Source organism: Solanum tuberosum, unplaced genomic scaffold (assembly GCF_000226075.1).
Source record: "Solanum tuberosum cultivar DM 1-3 516 R44 unplaced genomic scaffold, SolTub_3.0 scf00083, whole genome shotgun sequence".
Classification (NCBI taxonomy): Eukaryota; Viridiplantae; Streptophyta; class Magnoliopsida; order Solanales; family Solanaceae; genus Solanum; species Solanum tuberosum.
Window position 1 is genome coordinate 455572 of NW_006239015.1, and position 16614 is coordinate 472185.

The window sequence follows — 16614 nt, forward strand, 5'->3', positions numbered from 1 at the left end:
TATCTAAGGTGTTTCTTAAGAAAATAACACAAAATATGATATGAGCAATGACACTAAAATATCCAACAAAATAATAATAATAATAATAATAATAATGAAATCACGTAAAACAAATATTGCAAATTAACAAGTCATAATGAAAATGATCATAATTTAAAAGTACTAAATCATGCTAAAATAAGTTTAATAAGTATTAGTTACATGACTAAATATTAAAAAAAAATTAAAATTAGACTATGTATTTGAATTGTCTAAACCAATGTAAAATCAAAGAACAAATATTCAATATTGTGGTCATTCTTAGCTAGCGTTTGGCCATAGATTTCCAAATATTTTTGACAAATATTATTTGGGTGAAGATTTGGGTGAAATTTCATCATGTGTTTGGCCATAGTATTTGGGAAACATATTTCATTTTTTAAAGAAATATGATTTATACCCATAAGTTTTTAAAACTATCAAAAACTAACCATAAATTTGTATTACATAGCAAAATAGAAATGTCACGTAGCAAGATTCATGACTTCCGCAACAAATCAACAAGCATCATTATAGTAAATATTCACATTGTTAAAATAGACTAGTACAAATCATGATAATGAAAATACAACTAATATGAATTTGAAAAAGAAGAAGAAAACAAAAGGAAATAAATATTGCAATCACTGAAGCACCTCTGCCTTCTCTTCCAGAAGAGTTCAAACTATTCTTTAATATAATCTTTCCACATTCTATGAACAATCTCTTCTCTATGAGCTTGCATTTGCAAATCAGATGATTGAGAAGATGAAGTGATGTTGTTATCCTGAGTCAATTGTTTGCCATTTTCATCAACAACCATATCATCATTGAATATTCACTGAATATTCCATCACTGCTTTGGTGTTCACGTAAAAATTCACCGAGTTCAAACTTTCATCATCAAACTTATCTCGATTTCCAATTTTCTCAAAAAACTCATTCCTAACTTCTATCAATCGTGGACCACTGATGGCATAACCTTTAAATCCAGACTTCCTCGCATCATTATGCAGGACACTTATAAGGATTGATGTTTCTTCATCGATCCATTTATCAGCAGCTGAATCACGTGATTTATTTATTTATTTGCGTTTCTACAATACAACATCAACATGACAACACTTCATATGCATAACTTAATTTTTTTTAGAGTGCACAAAATCTGAAAGCATATCTTTAACTAAAAATGAAAGACGTACGAACACGATTGGAAGTATATTACCCTGTTAATCGGATAAGGTGAAGTCACATAGCTGTCGTCGAAAATCCCAAAATCAGCTTCAGGAATAATGGACATTACAAAACTTAAAAAAATAAGCCCGAAAAATTAGTTGCACCAGTCAAATGATAAAATAAAACACACGGAGAAAAGATTCTTATCATTCATAACTCTTAAAACCTAGACAAGAGAACTAATTCATACAGATCAATTCAAGCAAGATCAATCTAAAGAAAATTCATACATATATGCTCTTTATAATAGAAAAGTTTATTAATTGAGTTAGTTGACAGATGGAGAGTTAATTGAGTTGGTTGGTGTTAATAAATAGAGTGTTTTGTAAAAGATAAAAGTTTGGTGTTATATTTAATTTTTAAAACTTTCCAAATAATGAGATTTGGCCCAAATACTAGAAAAAACTAGTGTTTGGGAATTTGGGTTATTTGCCAAACAATGAGAAAGTGTATGGACAAACAATATTTGCCAAAAAATTTCCCAAGTTTTACTTGAGAAATCTATGGTCAAACGGGCCCCAAGTGTTGAATTGATTTTCATTTTGCATTAGTATTAATTTGATTTTGATTTAAGCTTTATTATAATTATCAATATTTGTGGACTATAATCTTTATTGAACCATTCAGAATTCTAAGTTTCAAACTTGAAATAATATATTAAAAGATAAAAACTATGAAAAAGCATAAGAAATATTTAAAAATTATATCAAAGTAAATATTTTTATGTATAAAATAAAATTTTAAAATTATATAGATAATGTCGGGTTGGTTTTTTTTAGTTAAAACCAAACCAACCACTAATCGAGTTTTTTTTTATCGATTTGACTCGGTTTACGATTTAATTCAGTTTTCGGTTTGATTTTATACACCCCTACCTCTAACGTTAAATTAATGGTTGTAGCCTGTAGTTAGAAAAAAGTACGTTCTAGCCAGACAAGTAATAGTCTTGTTTATTTGTGTACACAAAATCAATTACTTTTGGAGTTCGGTTTGATTTGCCGTTGATTGTTGAATGTATCTTTTTTGCTTTTTGGTGATTAGATTATCTGCCATTATAATTCTACTTAATCTGATGGATTAAAAAAACTGTTATTACTACGAAATTTGTGACCACTTTCACTTATTATAGACACACCACATTTCTTGATTTGGATGACATACATTCTTAAATACAAGAAAGTGTTTGATTAGTTCAAAGCGCACACACCGCCTAATATAAACGTGCAATAGTCTATTCCGTCATAAATTTCATTAAGGATGTCCAAAATTTAATATAATACGTATTGAAAATATTTTTTGACCTTGATACTTCATACAATTTTCTATATACATAATATAATTTTTCGACCAAGGATATCCATCTACACCACTGAGTCTATTGTCTGTTATCTCATGTATTCAGATTAACAAACCAAAAAATAATAAAAGATGAAAAGAAAAAACAAAGAACAATCCGAGTCTACAGAACCCACTGTGTGTCCTTAAGAAATTTAATCCCCTCAAGTACTCAAGGTTGTAGATTAATTCCTCCCAAGATAAAACGGATTAACCATTAAAAAAATTGTGGCACCTCAAATTTCAATAATTTCAACAAACTCAAAATAACAGCAACGAATCGCACACACATACACGATTGATCGATTTTGTTTTGTAAGAAATGTATGCAAGAGAAGGGAAGAATTCGATGCAGAAAAATGAGAGAAAGTCTCTCTATTTATAGCCAACAAAGAGTAAAAGTCATATCTCTTTAAAAAAAAAGACAACATTTCAGAAATGTCACAGCCCTTTGGAAAATGCACAACCTTTCAAATGGTCACAACCCTTTAGAAAAGACACAACCTTTCATAAAGGTCACATTCCTTCGTCAAAGTCACAACCCTTCAAGAGAGTCATCATCCTTCATTTCATGTTCACACCTTTAAAACCCAATATTGCCTTTACTACTTCGTATGTTTCAATTTATTGTCTAATTTTTGTTTTAATTCATTTAAAAAAATATGTCTCTCCATTTTCTTAAAATCTTTAATTCTAATGTTTCACGTGATATATTTAAGAGCATAAGATCAAAGAATATTAGGTACATTCTACATATCTTTAATTTAATATCACATGATTCATTTTATTTTTTTTACTTTCTTAAGCTCCATAATAAATCAAAATCAGACAAAAAAATTAAATCGTAAAAAGTATACACTTACTTCCATGTTGTAAATGTATCTCTAATAATAATTTTAAAAAAAGGTGTTTAATTATGCCTGTAATTAGATCTTATTGGTGATTAGTGATTCGTGGTCCCTGCATGTGCATAAGAACTAAGTATAAAACCAAATGCAAATACACACATTAAAAAAAAAAAGAGGATTAATTCAAGGGAAAAAACACAATCATGTAAAGTGCTAAGACCATTGAATTTGAAACCCACCAAAAATAAATAAAGAGTTGTTTTTTTTAATTAAAAAATGAAGAGTTGGCTAGACTTACTGAAGTGGAAATAGATTGAAAGTTAGGAAAATGTCATTTTCAAACCCCAAAAAACTTCCACTTTGTTAAAATGTCTTTCCAATAAAGATTAGTGCATAATACTGTTATCTTTGGATCTAATTCCAACTTTGCACCTTTAAAAAGAATAAATCCATCTTTACTTCAACATATATATTTCTAAATAAGTAAATCACTTTAAAAAATTAAATCATCTAACAACACCTTCCTAATCATTTCGTATAACTTGGAAAGAGTCGAGTAAGCACATGAGACTTGTAAAAGTTAATTAAGTTGGCCTTTAATTTATGTATATATCTCTCCATAGAATAATACATATGCAGTTGAGCTGATGATCTTTCCCAAACAGTCTCTCTATTCTTCTCGATGTAATGGTAATTAAGGTCTGCGTACACTCTACTCTCTTTAGATTTCACTTAATGGAATTTCACTGAATATGTTGTTATTGTCGTATATAGAATAATTCATATAGATTGTTAGTATATATATTGTTTGGACAAAAAACTAAGTTGTATTGACTTAATAAATAACGGAGCAACACACACAATGTTTGTTTACATATGAGACAAAATTTGATGTTAATTGAACAGATTTATTGTCTTTGACTTATTAATATATCACAAATTACTATCTCATATGCAAAACTAATGTGTGCAAGGTAGTTTTTAGGTGGACCAAGAATTAAAGACCACTCTTATGAGGTCATTTCTTGCTAATTAAATCACACCTAGTTATAATATGAGTGAATTATAAGCTAGTGATAGTAGATAATGCATTTCCCTCTTTTTGCATGATAGATAGAGAAGGAATCAACTTATTAAGCAAGACAAATTAGGATGCATGTGCTTCTAATATTATGAAACAAAAGTGATTTCTAAAAGAATATTCTTGGCAGATTCTTATAACATTGACAATTTGACATATGTATGTATATATATAGTTAGAAGATTGAGAGAATTAAAAAACCTAGGATGTTTTTTAAGTTGTTACATAATATATATAAAGACAACTCTTGTTTGGTTGATTATATATGTGGTGGAAAATGTTGTAATCCAACACTGAATCATCATCACCAAACTTGTTCAAGAAAAGTGTGTTACTTATTAACTTAAAAAATAAAATTATGACTAGGCAAAAAGTGATTGCTTTTGTTTTTTTTTTAGTAATATCGTCTCTTAGTAGTGTTGAATGGATGGCTATATTTCTTGGCCATCGGGAGAATTGATTTTATAGGTTATTTATAAAAAAAAATTATTTTATACTTAAAAGATTTGAATATGTCATTTTTTTTTTTCAATTTGTAACTTGAAAGTGATCAAGAAATCTTGTTTTCTCATTTATCAATGCATTGAAATTTTTTTCTTATATTAATCAATTGAATCTAACGGTCATACATAAAGAACATTCACCTATGCACTATATTATTTGCTTTTTGGATTTCTTCCTTGTCATTATATAATATTTGAGCCACAATCTATATAATTTATGTATATGACAAATGAATGTTTACGTAAGCTCAATTTGATGCATCATTTATCTTCTTCTTTTTTGTAAAAACATACTACTGAAATAAGTATCATATTAAATTTAATTGACATAACATTAGCATGTCATCACATCCGGTATGAAAAGCCCACATTTCTATTGACTTGTGTGTCTGTCAGAAAAAAAATAAAGTTTTTTATTCAACATCCTTTAATTTGCTGGTTGTGTTAGCATCTATATATGTTGCTCAAACTCCTTAAAAATATCAATAGGTGCATGCCAATTTTTTTAAAAATAATATATTTTTAGAGAATTCAACACGAATTGTGAAATCAAAATTGAAGAGTCGCATGGGTTAACATATATTAGTACTATATGTGTTTTTTTTTGGGGGAGGGGGGGGGGTGCAATTATTAAATGATATTTTTTGAGCGGATATCTTTTAATTATTTTTAATAAATTAGATAGTTGAAAGATATATAGCTATCCCATTTCCAAAAACTTTCAAATGGAGAGAGTTTACTTGCCATTTGTCAGATCTTTGCCTATGAAAACCTAAATCCCTCACAATTAATTCACAAGGCTTCAGGCGACTAGAGCAAACTTCGAAGGTGCAAACCTAATTTTATTAGATTATTTTGGAATATTGGGAATTAAATTTAGATTATTACTTAAGCTATGATGGAATATTCGTAAATATTGAGTGTGTCGTGCTACTTTTTTTTTCTTTTCAAAATGTGTATGCTTACTTTAATGGCGACTTTTGTGAAATGTCTATAAAGAATTATATTATTATATAGTATATGTGTTTTTTTGGGGGGGGGGGGGGGGGGTGCAATTATTAAATGATATTTTTTGAGCGGATATCTTTTAATTATTTTTAATAAATTAGATAGTTGAAAGATATATAGCTATCCCATTTCCAAAAACTTTCAAATGGAGAGAGTTTACTTGCCATTTGTCAGATCTTTGCCTATGAAAACCTAAATCCCTCACAATTAATTCACAAGGCTTCAGGCGACTAGAGCAAACTTCGAAGGTGCAAACCTAATTTTATTAGATTATTTTGGAATATTGGGAATTAAATTTAGATTATTACTTAAGCTATGATGGAATATTCGTAAATATTGAGTGTGTCGTGCTACTTTTTTTTTCTTTTCAAAATGTGTATGCTTACTTTAATGGCGACTTTTGTGAAATGTCTATAAAGAATTATATTATTATATAGTACTTTATTAATCACGAAAACCCCTTCTTGTAATGCCATTTGTCAAGCCTTTACAAATAAAGAAAGATTTTACTCTGTCACCAAAGCAAAATCCCACTTTGATATCTATTTTAAGAGATAGTACAAGATGTTATTAGAACTTAGATAGTACAAGATGTTAGTGGATGTGGAGTATAATAAGTTGAATAATAATTCCTATCCGTCTCAATTTATCTGATACAATTTGAATTGATTATTTTATTAAAAAAATAAAAATAAAAAATTCTAGTTTTAATTATAAGAAAATGACATTTGTTTTAAAATAGATTTCTTCAAATATTATGAATTGAAACAAAGTCCAAAGAGAGTAATTATATATATAGAAAATAGTCAAACCTTAAAATTTTGGTCCTTTTCACTACACTCATTTTCAATAATGACAGTGTCAAATATGAAGATCATGGATATAGAGAAACAGACAATCATGCATCCGTGACAAGTTTTCATGTTGTTTTAGATAGATCTCTTTACCAAAGATGAATTATGTATGACCCGTAAGTTAGGAATTCAAACTGTGAAAGTCATGCTTATATTAAGATAGACTATTCTTTTGAGTCTTTCACACCTGCCATAGACTAGAAATTATAGAATCATTACATATAAAAGTTAAAATATATTAAAACAGCACTATCTTTTTCAAAAGAACAAAAGTGATAAATTATTTAATTTAATTAATAGAATCCAAGTTGGGATCAATGTGACAATTGATTATTACAGGCACAGAGGATAGTTTTGTAAATATGAGATGCTGACTGTTAGCTTGTACGGCAGAAAATACATACAAAAGAAAGGAGGAGTAGATACTATGGTATATTCTTCTTAATAAAAAGTATATATGGGGTTTTAATACCTCTCTACCTATTTGGCTCTGAAAAACAGTAATAACACTACACAAAAATCTCCATTTAACATTCAAGATTTCATTTTTATTCACACTCAACACACACATAGTGGAAGAGAGTTGATTAGAGAAAAAGGGGTTGGTGATTTTGCAACTTAAATGCTGCCATGTTTGTAAGATTTGAATATGAGTGGATTATGGGAATTTAGGGAGGTCATTTGCCTCTCTGAATTCCCTTAATCCTTCTTTTTCTTGGCTTTTTTTGGTTGAGGGTCATCACTGTTTTTGTTTGGAAGGAAAAAGAAAGGATTTTTCTCTGGAAAGTAAAAAAGTTTGCTAGAGAAAAAGATTGGTTGGAGTGGGCTTAGTGTGTTTTGTCAAAGGCTCTCTTCTGGGGTTGCTTCAATTTACTCATTTAGAGGTGTATTTGGTTGATATGAGCATAAGAGGGAAAAAAGATGGTAACTTTCTCAACTTCTTGCTACTTATATAATATTGTTTCCCTTTTTCTCCTAAGACTGTCTTGCCTTTTTTTCTCTCCTTTTTTTGCTGTTTGAATTATCTAACCTCTGTATTTGTTCACCTTGATGAAAATGTTTCTGAAACTTCTCTTTATGTGTGTGATATGCAGTGAACAAAGAGATATAATTTTCCTTCTTATTTGTGTTCTTTGTGTGAAGGTGTGTTTTATGTTTGAATTTTATTGAACTTTTAGGGATACTAGCAGCTTCATTCAATTCAAAAGTTTTTTTTTTTGTAGTTTTGATTCAGAGATGAAAAAGTTTGTTTTCATTGATAGTTTAGGACAGTGAAAAGAAGAGAACACCAAATGAAATTCTGAGATGCAATTTGCTTTATCCACTGTGCCTGGTGTCTATATGACCATCAGAAAAGGAAAATTGATATCAAAAGGGAAAATATTGTTTCGTGATTTGGTAAAGTTTTACTAACTGCCTCAAGATTGATTAAGAATAATAATAACACATTTAGTCAAGGTGCATGTAAGCTAGCCCAGACACCACCACTATCAAATGGGAGGAAAAAGGAATGTAATTGCACATGCCTCTTATTAGTTATTCCATATTACTGTATTTGTTGGGAGATTTTTTTTTGATAAGTTGTTGGGAGAATTTTATTTACTAGTTTTGTTCTTCTTTTTTCCTCCTTAGATGGAGGATGATTCTAGTTTGTGCTTACGAGTATGCAAGGATAAGATTAGGTTTGACTTTTGATATGCTTTGGGATGATCCATTAATTAAATGGAAAAGGAGTCACATGATAGATGTTGACTGTTGAGTGTAGCCGTTAACTTTGATTCTGAACACATGGGGGCTCAGAGAATTACATCTAGAATGTTGTCTATATCGTCAGACAGGATAAATTAGAGGGTCTTCAGGTTAAGGTCTTCAAGGATATGTGCAGTACAAGCTATTGTCAAACCAGTGAAAAATCTCTGTTGAAACTAGATGCACCATATACTTTATATCTAGGAGTAAATATTGTTTACTAGCGTGTGGCTCGTCCTACTTCTGAAGTGAGAACTGGAATCAGAAGATAATAGAGTTTTAGACATTTCTCATGTATTAATGCATTTGAAAGCTTAACACCTGATCCCAAGGAAGCAAAATCATCGATAATCAGAAACTTAATATTATTTGGGCACACAGAAATATTCAAGTTTTACGAATGAACTGGGAAAGGATAAGGGTGTGGTATGATGTGAATAAAAGTTAGGCTAATAAATTGGATTAAATTGTGAAAAAAGCAGAGTTAAAGCTGAACAAGAAACTCATTGCTCTCACTTAGAGTAGATACTCAATGTCAAAGAGGTGGACTCTGGACAAAAACACAGATAATACAGTGACTGATGATTGAAAAAGCCTTGGAGTCTTATTCCACTATTAAGATCTTAGATCTTAAGAGATCCCATTTATAAAGAAAAACTACAATATCTTCTCTTTCTTGAACTCTTTCTGTTTACCAGGATAGAAACACCCTGTATGAATCTCTTCTCTTTGGAAGTCTCAAACTAAGTGTTCACACAGATAGAAAAATAAATCCCAGTATAGAGATATATTTTAATGTCATTGATGTAATAATTCGAAGACCTAAACTTCTCAACAAATTTCAATTTGGAACTCATCACTTTGAGGCCTTTATTGAAGGGAAATATTATAGGTCTATTCTTATTTAATAGTTGTGCAACATATTTTGATCATTGGGAATACAAACATGAGATGATCATTTTCCCAGTACCATGACGTTTGGAGGTATCTGTCCTGCTCATTGAAGTGGTTGATTTTACTAGTGTTGTTAGCTGGAGAGCTGTGATCCTTATATGGTCTTCAATTCATTTTGAGGTGTTGAAGGGTCATGGATTTGGGTTTTAGAATTAGCTATAGATAAAAAAAAAATTGTGGTCAGACAAAAGCACGCTGAAGCAATTAACTATAGAGCTTTAATTGATCTTATTGTAGGTTCAAACAACATCTTAAATGAATAAATGTACATACAAGTTCAGCCATCACTCAATTAATCTTTGAGTAGCAAGTTTCACTTAGAAAGTGGTCCTTTATCATCTTAGAATTTCTTGCTGTGTCTCTATTGCAATGCATACTATGTATCTGTTGGCCGAAAACTGCAGAACTGGTCCTTTGCTGCTTTACATATCAAATAACATTGTGTTGAAATTAATATCTATTCTGCTCTCAGGTTTCATGAATATTTTGAAACAGCTCAGTTTGATTTGACTCGGAAGAAAGTTGGGTTCCACGGTCAAGCTACAACATTTCTTGCAAGGATTTCCTGATAGTTCTGTCCGTCAGATCAACCAACATTTTCTAAGAAGCTTCCTTTGCTGAAGATTACTCAAGAAAGGATATATCTTTCGCATTTTAAGCACTTTAGCCAACACATCTGTCTATTTCTGGTTGATTCAACTGTCCAAGACATCTCTTTTGGGGCAAATCTTTTTTTTGGCAAAATTCCCCTGGCCTTTGAGAGGAGCAAATTCTTTTAAGCAAAGCGTATATTTACATATGCGTCTCTCTATTGGCTCTGCTGGGCAAATCTCCTTTGGCAAATTGTAAGTTCCGAGGTTTGGTGGTTCTTTGCCGTGTTTATATTCTAGGTGTCATCTTCCTTCGTTGGTAAAAAGTTGATCCATATTTCTGGCAAGTTGGACTTCCTCTTCAACCTGTTAGGAAGAGCTGAAGTGGCACTTCTACTAGGACCACAATTAATTGGAACTTTCTTCTCCACGCAACCCTTCTAGTGGATTTCGTTTCTCTGGGCAAATCTCCTTTGGCATTTCGGAGTTGTTAGACTCCACCACCGTTTGTCTTTAGGGCAAATCTCCTTTGGCATTATCTCCTTTTGGAGATACTATCTTGGTCTCTGTTTAAAAAACAGATTGACCTAAAGATCTTATTATCTTTGGAAATATACATCAGTCATCGTTGGCAGTATTGGTATTCGTCATCAGCAGGTGATCCATATCAATTTGTAAGCTTGTATCACGCAGCAGGGATTTGGAAGTGACTTTTGTGGTATGTCTTTACTCATCATTTATTTGTCCATGTAATTTATCTTCAGTTATATTGTCTAAAACCAATAGAGATTGGCTTAGTTCAACTTAGTTAAGCTGATCATGATTGCCATTTTTTCCTATTCAAGTCATCCAAATCAATTGTTCTTGGTTCTGAACAAGTATAGTGCAGTACTTTATATGAGCCACTGAATAATTATGAAGCATATAATGTAATGTTAACTGTTAAAAGTGTGTGTTAATCTTTCAAGTCAAATTTTCAGTCAGTTGTTTGTATCTATACAAACTATTTGAACTACTTAAGCACCAAGAATCACTGACTGCAACTTTTGTTCCAATACTATGGTTTTTTAACCCTCATTTCTTGACTTATCAATTGGTATTTCTTAAATTGCAGAATATATTTCTCTACATTCCACATTATGGATACATCTCTAAGTGACTTCGACAGTTTCAGTGAGAGCAGCAGTTATGATGATCAGGATTATGTTGAATATCTGTATGGTGGGCATGCATGTTCTATTCTTTCAAGTCTTGAGGAAAGCATCGGTAAGATTGATGATTTCCTCTCTTTTGAGAGGGTGTTCATGTATGGGGACATAGTATGTTCCGAAAAAGAACCATCTGGACAGATGGGAAAAGTGGTCAACGTCGAGATGATTGTTGACTTGGAAAGTATTTATGGAAGCAAAATACAAGATGTTAACTCAAAAGATGTTGTGAAAATACGTCCAATTTCAGTTGGGGATTATGTAGTGATGGGCCCATGGCTAGGGAAAGTTGAAAAGATTATCGATAAAATTAAAGTTCTCTTTGATGATGGTGCAAAGTCTGAATTTTCAGCAGAAGGTTCAGAAACACTCACACCCATTTCCCCTGATTTAGTTGAAGACCCCCAATATCCTTTCTATCCGGGTCAAAGGGTGCAAGTTCAGTCTGTATCTGCCTCCGGGTCAACCAATTGGTTATGTGGTGTAAGAAGTGGCAAAAGAGAGCAAGGTACCATTTATGCTGTCGAGGCTGGAGTGGTGCATGTAGATTGGATTGGCTGTGGCAGTCTTGGTTGTGAAAAGATGCCTAGTCCTCCAACTTTGCAGGACTCAGAAAAATTGACCTTGTTGTCTTGCTACTCCCATGCAAAGTGGCAACTTGGAGATTGCTGTGTACTTCCAGTTGCTGACTCTAAGAACATTGTGCGAAAGAGTATTCAAAGCTCACCTCCCTGTGGACCAATGGAACAGGATAGGCAACTAAACAAGGCATCTCAGAAAAGTAATAGGAGCTCAACTTTTTTGCAAGTTGCTGTAATTTCAAAAACAAGGACAAAAGTTGATGTTTTATGGCAGGATGGAAGTGTGACTACTGGATTGGACTCGGATTCTGTTTTCCCTGTCAATATTGTGGACGCTCATGAGTTTTGGCCTGAGCAGTTCGTGCTTGAGAAGGGAATGGGTGACGACTCATCTGTTCCCAGTCCAAAACGCTGGGGTGTGGTGAGATGCGTTGACGCAAAGGAGCGAACTGTGAAGGTAAAATGGACAACTTATTCCTTGAATGAACCAAATAACTTTAGGGTTGAGCAAAGTGAAGAAATTGTGAGTGCATATGAACTGATGGATCATCCAGACTACTCATACTGTTTGGGTGATGCGGTTTGCAAGTTTTGTGAGGATCAGGTTTTCAGTCTTGAGGGAAAGAGTTTAAGTACGCACATGTTCTCTGAGACTGGCATGGACAGCAACACTGATCTTAAGAATGTTGATACTGGAAAGGATAATTTGGATTTCCCCAAATATGATCATTTATCTTGCATTGGTATTATTGTTGGCTTCAAAGATGGCGATATTGAAGTAAAATGGGCTACTGGTGTTACAAGCATGGTAAGGGAACTCTTCTTTCTGTTCTTTTATTTTTCAGGGGTTAAATCCTATCTATTTTTCTGTCACTTTGTTTCCCAAAGCTGAAAGTGAGCATGACTTTTAACCTGTTTGGAAATTCAAAAGGATACTTACTGTTAATTGACATTAGCACTCACGCTTTCCTACAATCATTTGATTATTGTCTTTTTACATTATTTTTGAAATTCGACATATTTTGGCTTAAAGTTGATAAGAGGAAAGAGCTTGAAATTTGTAACCAAAAGGGTTTATTTTTTAAGGAGTATTGTTCACATGGTAAATGTTGAAAGTAACAAATAATGTATCAAGGGCTAAAATATTTTGAGAAACTTCTTCCTAATCTTTTGTTTATGCCTTGAGCTGGCTCAAATCTTGTCTTTATTAATATATGCTCATCAGGTTGCACCCTTTGAGATCTACCGGATAGATAAATGTGAAGCTGCTGTTTCCATTACTGCATCCAATGCTGAAAATGCTGAGCCATCAGGTGTGGAGATCTGTTCAAATGAAAGTCAACTCTCAAAGCATGAGGAGGAAAAGGTCAGTCTAATTGCCTCCCTGTGTGTTGTGCCTTCGCTGTGATTGCAAGATCATTTGGCATCTACACTAAAAGGCAGCTTATATTGCATAGATTTTCACTAGATATTAGGTATCCTTATTTTCTTCAACTTCTTGTGTGAAAGTTTGACAGAGTTCATTTTTTTTTTATATTCAGGGCTTGCTGAAGTTTGGTGGCAATAGTGAAAGTTGCAATGAGAGCTTGTGGGATTCTGGTTCCTGTTTGGTTTCTCGAACTGCTATTGGCTTTTTCTCTAGTATCACCTCAAGTCTTTTTGGCTCCTTGAGCACTTCACTGTTTGGTGCATACCAAACTATATCAGAAGAAGGCCAGAAATCAAGGATTGTCGATGAGGAGGAAGTCATAGAACTTAGCCATCTGAATGCAGGAATTCCCACATTTGAGGACTTGAAGGCTTCACCTGAAATGGAACTAGAGCAAGGACAGGAAACAACTGAGGGCCAAAAAGATGATGCTTTGCCATCTTCCAGCAAGCTGCCTGAACATTTTAGACAGTTTGATGTGGTCACCGATTTCTCAGACCACCATTTTGCAGATGGTGCTGGAAAGGCCCAGTTATCCCAGGTTCAAAATACTTTTTGTTTTTCCCAAATGAACATGTCTGCTCAGTGTTCTTTTTTACGACTCTCTTTTCCGTTCTTTAATCTTTCTATTACTTCACAGGTGAGAAGAGGTTGGCTGAAGAAGGTCCAGCAAGAGTGGAGCATTTTGGAACGTGATCTTCCTGGTGAGAATTTCAACCTATTTTTCTGTTCAAGTATGTCTAATGATGTGATATCTACATTCTGCTATAGTTTTCTATATCTACTGATGTTTCTGACAAGTATAAGTCATACCGACTAGAATTTTAATACCTGAAATATTGTTCATCAGTAGCTTATGGAATATGATAAATATCAGTTGTTCTGGATTTCATGTACTGAAGGCAAATGGTAATTCCTTTGGTAGGGCAGTCCACAAGTTTTGTGTTTTATCTGTGCATCAGAGCAAAATGATTGATCTTTTATTCAAAATTCATTTTGTGGGTTATTCCATCAGATCTTTGCAAGAAGAACAGCCAACAAATTAGTTTTTTATTTGATGTTTCTGATATTATGTGCCAATTGTTTAGTTTTTGCTGTTTGTAACGACCCCTCCACCACGTATCAATTTCTTAAGAAAGCTCCCTTCTCCTTCTCAAAAACGAAAGTTCCCTTCTCCTTAATTCAATGTTGGTTGATAGCTGTTAAAAGTTAATGACTTTCACCCAGGAAGGGAGAAAGTTCCGAGTGATGATAAGTGGTACGAACATCAACCAACTGAAAAATTCCAACTTTAAGTTTGGAAAAAACAAACAAATTATTGCTCAATTAGGAAAACGTTTGGGGGAGGGGCTGAGATATAGACCCTAAATATACCACAACTCGACTGTGCTAAATCTTTTTTCTTTTTTGGGATAAAGCTGCATAATATCTGATTGTATCAACAAGAAACCACTTTATCATTGAATATATGGTTTACAGTGCATTTCTTTGGCTATTTATCCCCACTGACTTTATTAAAACTTAAAACAGAGACTATCTATGTACGCATCTATGAGGAAAGAACCGATTTGATTCGAGCTGCCATTATTGGTGCACCTGCGACTCCGTATCATGATGGAATCTTCTTCTTTGATATTTACCTACCTCCGGACTATCCTCATGAGCCACCTGTAAGTAAATCTCTATAGCTTGTGGTGTTTATCTGTAACATGATGCACAAGTAGTTGCCTATTTCCACAATGTTCTGATTGATAGACATGAGCCTTGCCTTCAATTGGAATCTGAAGTCATATCATATATATTCATTAGATCTTACGCATTGTTAGGCATCCAATTATCCAACTCCACCATCCACTTGTAAAATTCATCTGTTTCGTGTTTTATAAGATCAGGCATACACTTTCCAGATAGAGCTTATTTAGATTTTGCAAAAATGAAATTGTGCAGATGGTCTACTATCACTCTGGCGGGCTTCGTGTCAATCCGAACCTGTATGAGTCAGGTAAGGTTTGCCTTAGCCTCTTAAACACATGGGCAGGCTCTGGAAACGAAGTGTGGAACCCCAAAAGTTCCACGATTCTACAAGTTCTCCTCTCTCTTCAAGCTCTTGTGCTCAATGAAAAGCCTTATTTCAATGAGGCTGGATATGATGCACAGATTGGTAAAGCTGACGGTGAAAAGAACTCCGTCAGCTATAACGAAAATGCTTTCCTTGTTACCTGGAAGTCCATGTTATACCTGCTCCACAAGCCACCCAAGGTAAATGATTTATATTTGAAGTTTTCAATCTTTTTCATGTCATGTTTAGATTTCAGATAAAAGATGTACAGAAGAGACTAAGAACTGGAATTTGGATTCTGGCAACATATAATTCCAAGAGTTGATTTCTCATATGTTCACTCTATTAATACTTATTATCTCAGAAAGTCACTTTCTTTGTTGAAGAAAATTGGAACAAGAAGAAAAATGACTTTCTGATCTATTAACTATTAGTTGATTGACCATATGAGAAATCAACCTAAAGTTATAATTACCACCAAGAATTTTTTATACTCCAACAATAGAAGCACTTTCCTTTTACTCTGAAAGTTTCTGAATTGCTTGGTCAATTCTTCTGCAGCATTTTGAGGCACTTGTGCTAGAGCACTTTGGTAACCAATGGAAAAACATTTTGTTGGCTTGTAAGGCGTACATGGATGGCGCACCAGTTGGTTCTGCATTTCAACCCAAGAACCAGGACCAAGAACCGATAAAAGGAAGCTCTACTGGATTCAAGATTATGCTTGGCAAGCTTTACCCTAAACTCGTGGAGGCATTTTCCGACAAAGGTATTGATTGCAGTCAGTTGTCCGATTAAGAGTAAGCTATGCACCTCTGTAATAAAAACTTTATCAATAATCTACAATTTCAGTATTTGAACTGGCCTTGATGTGGCTGTTGCTATGTTAATTTTGAAGTGTGCAGCTGTGTGTTGTGTGTGTGAGAGAGTGAGGGGGGTGGGGGTGACTATTTGAACCATAATTGTGTACATATGCATTGCAATTGTAACATATTATATAAGCTTGAATAAATGGTTGAACCTTGTGAGTGATGTTTACTATGTTCTCCAGTCGTTTTGAACTTCTTGTTTCAATATGTTTTATATCAGGTCTCCATTTTGTGTTTTGCTTCTTTTTTAAAAAAATGCATTGTTTTCACACTATGTTAGACTGTCTACATC

The 16614-nt window shown here is 33.1% G+C and overlaps 1 protein-coding gene across 1 annotated transcript; it reads left to right on the forward strand.

Annotated features, from left to right (window-relative positions):
* Positions 1–7344: 7344 nt before the first annotated feature.
* Positions 7345–16494, forward strand: LOC102591333 (probable ubiquitin-conjugating enzyme E2 24). Its single transcript, XM_006346976.2, has 9 exons — positions 7345–7807; positions 10059–10894; positions 11291–12773; positions 13191–13331; positions 13507–13935; positions 14035–14098; positions 14925–15064; positions 15342–15653; positions 16015–16494. Exons 3-9 carry the CDS (start codon positions 11316–11318, stop codon positions 16249–16251), a joined length of 2781 nt encoding a protein of 926 aa, XP_006347038.1. The 5' UTR covers positions 7345–7807; positions 10059–10894; positions 11291–11315; the 3' UTR covers positions 16252–16494.
* The last annotated feature ends 120 nt before the right edge of the window (positions 16495–16614 follow it).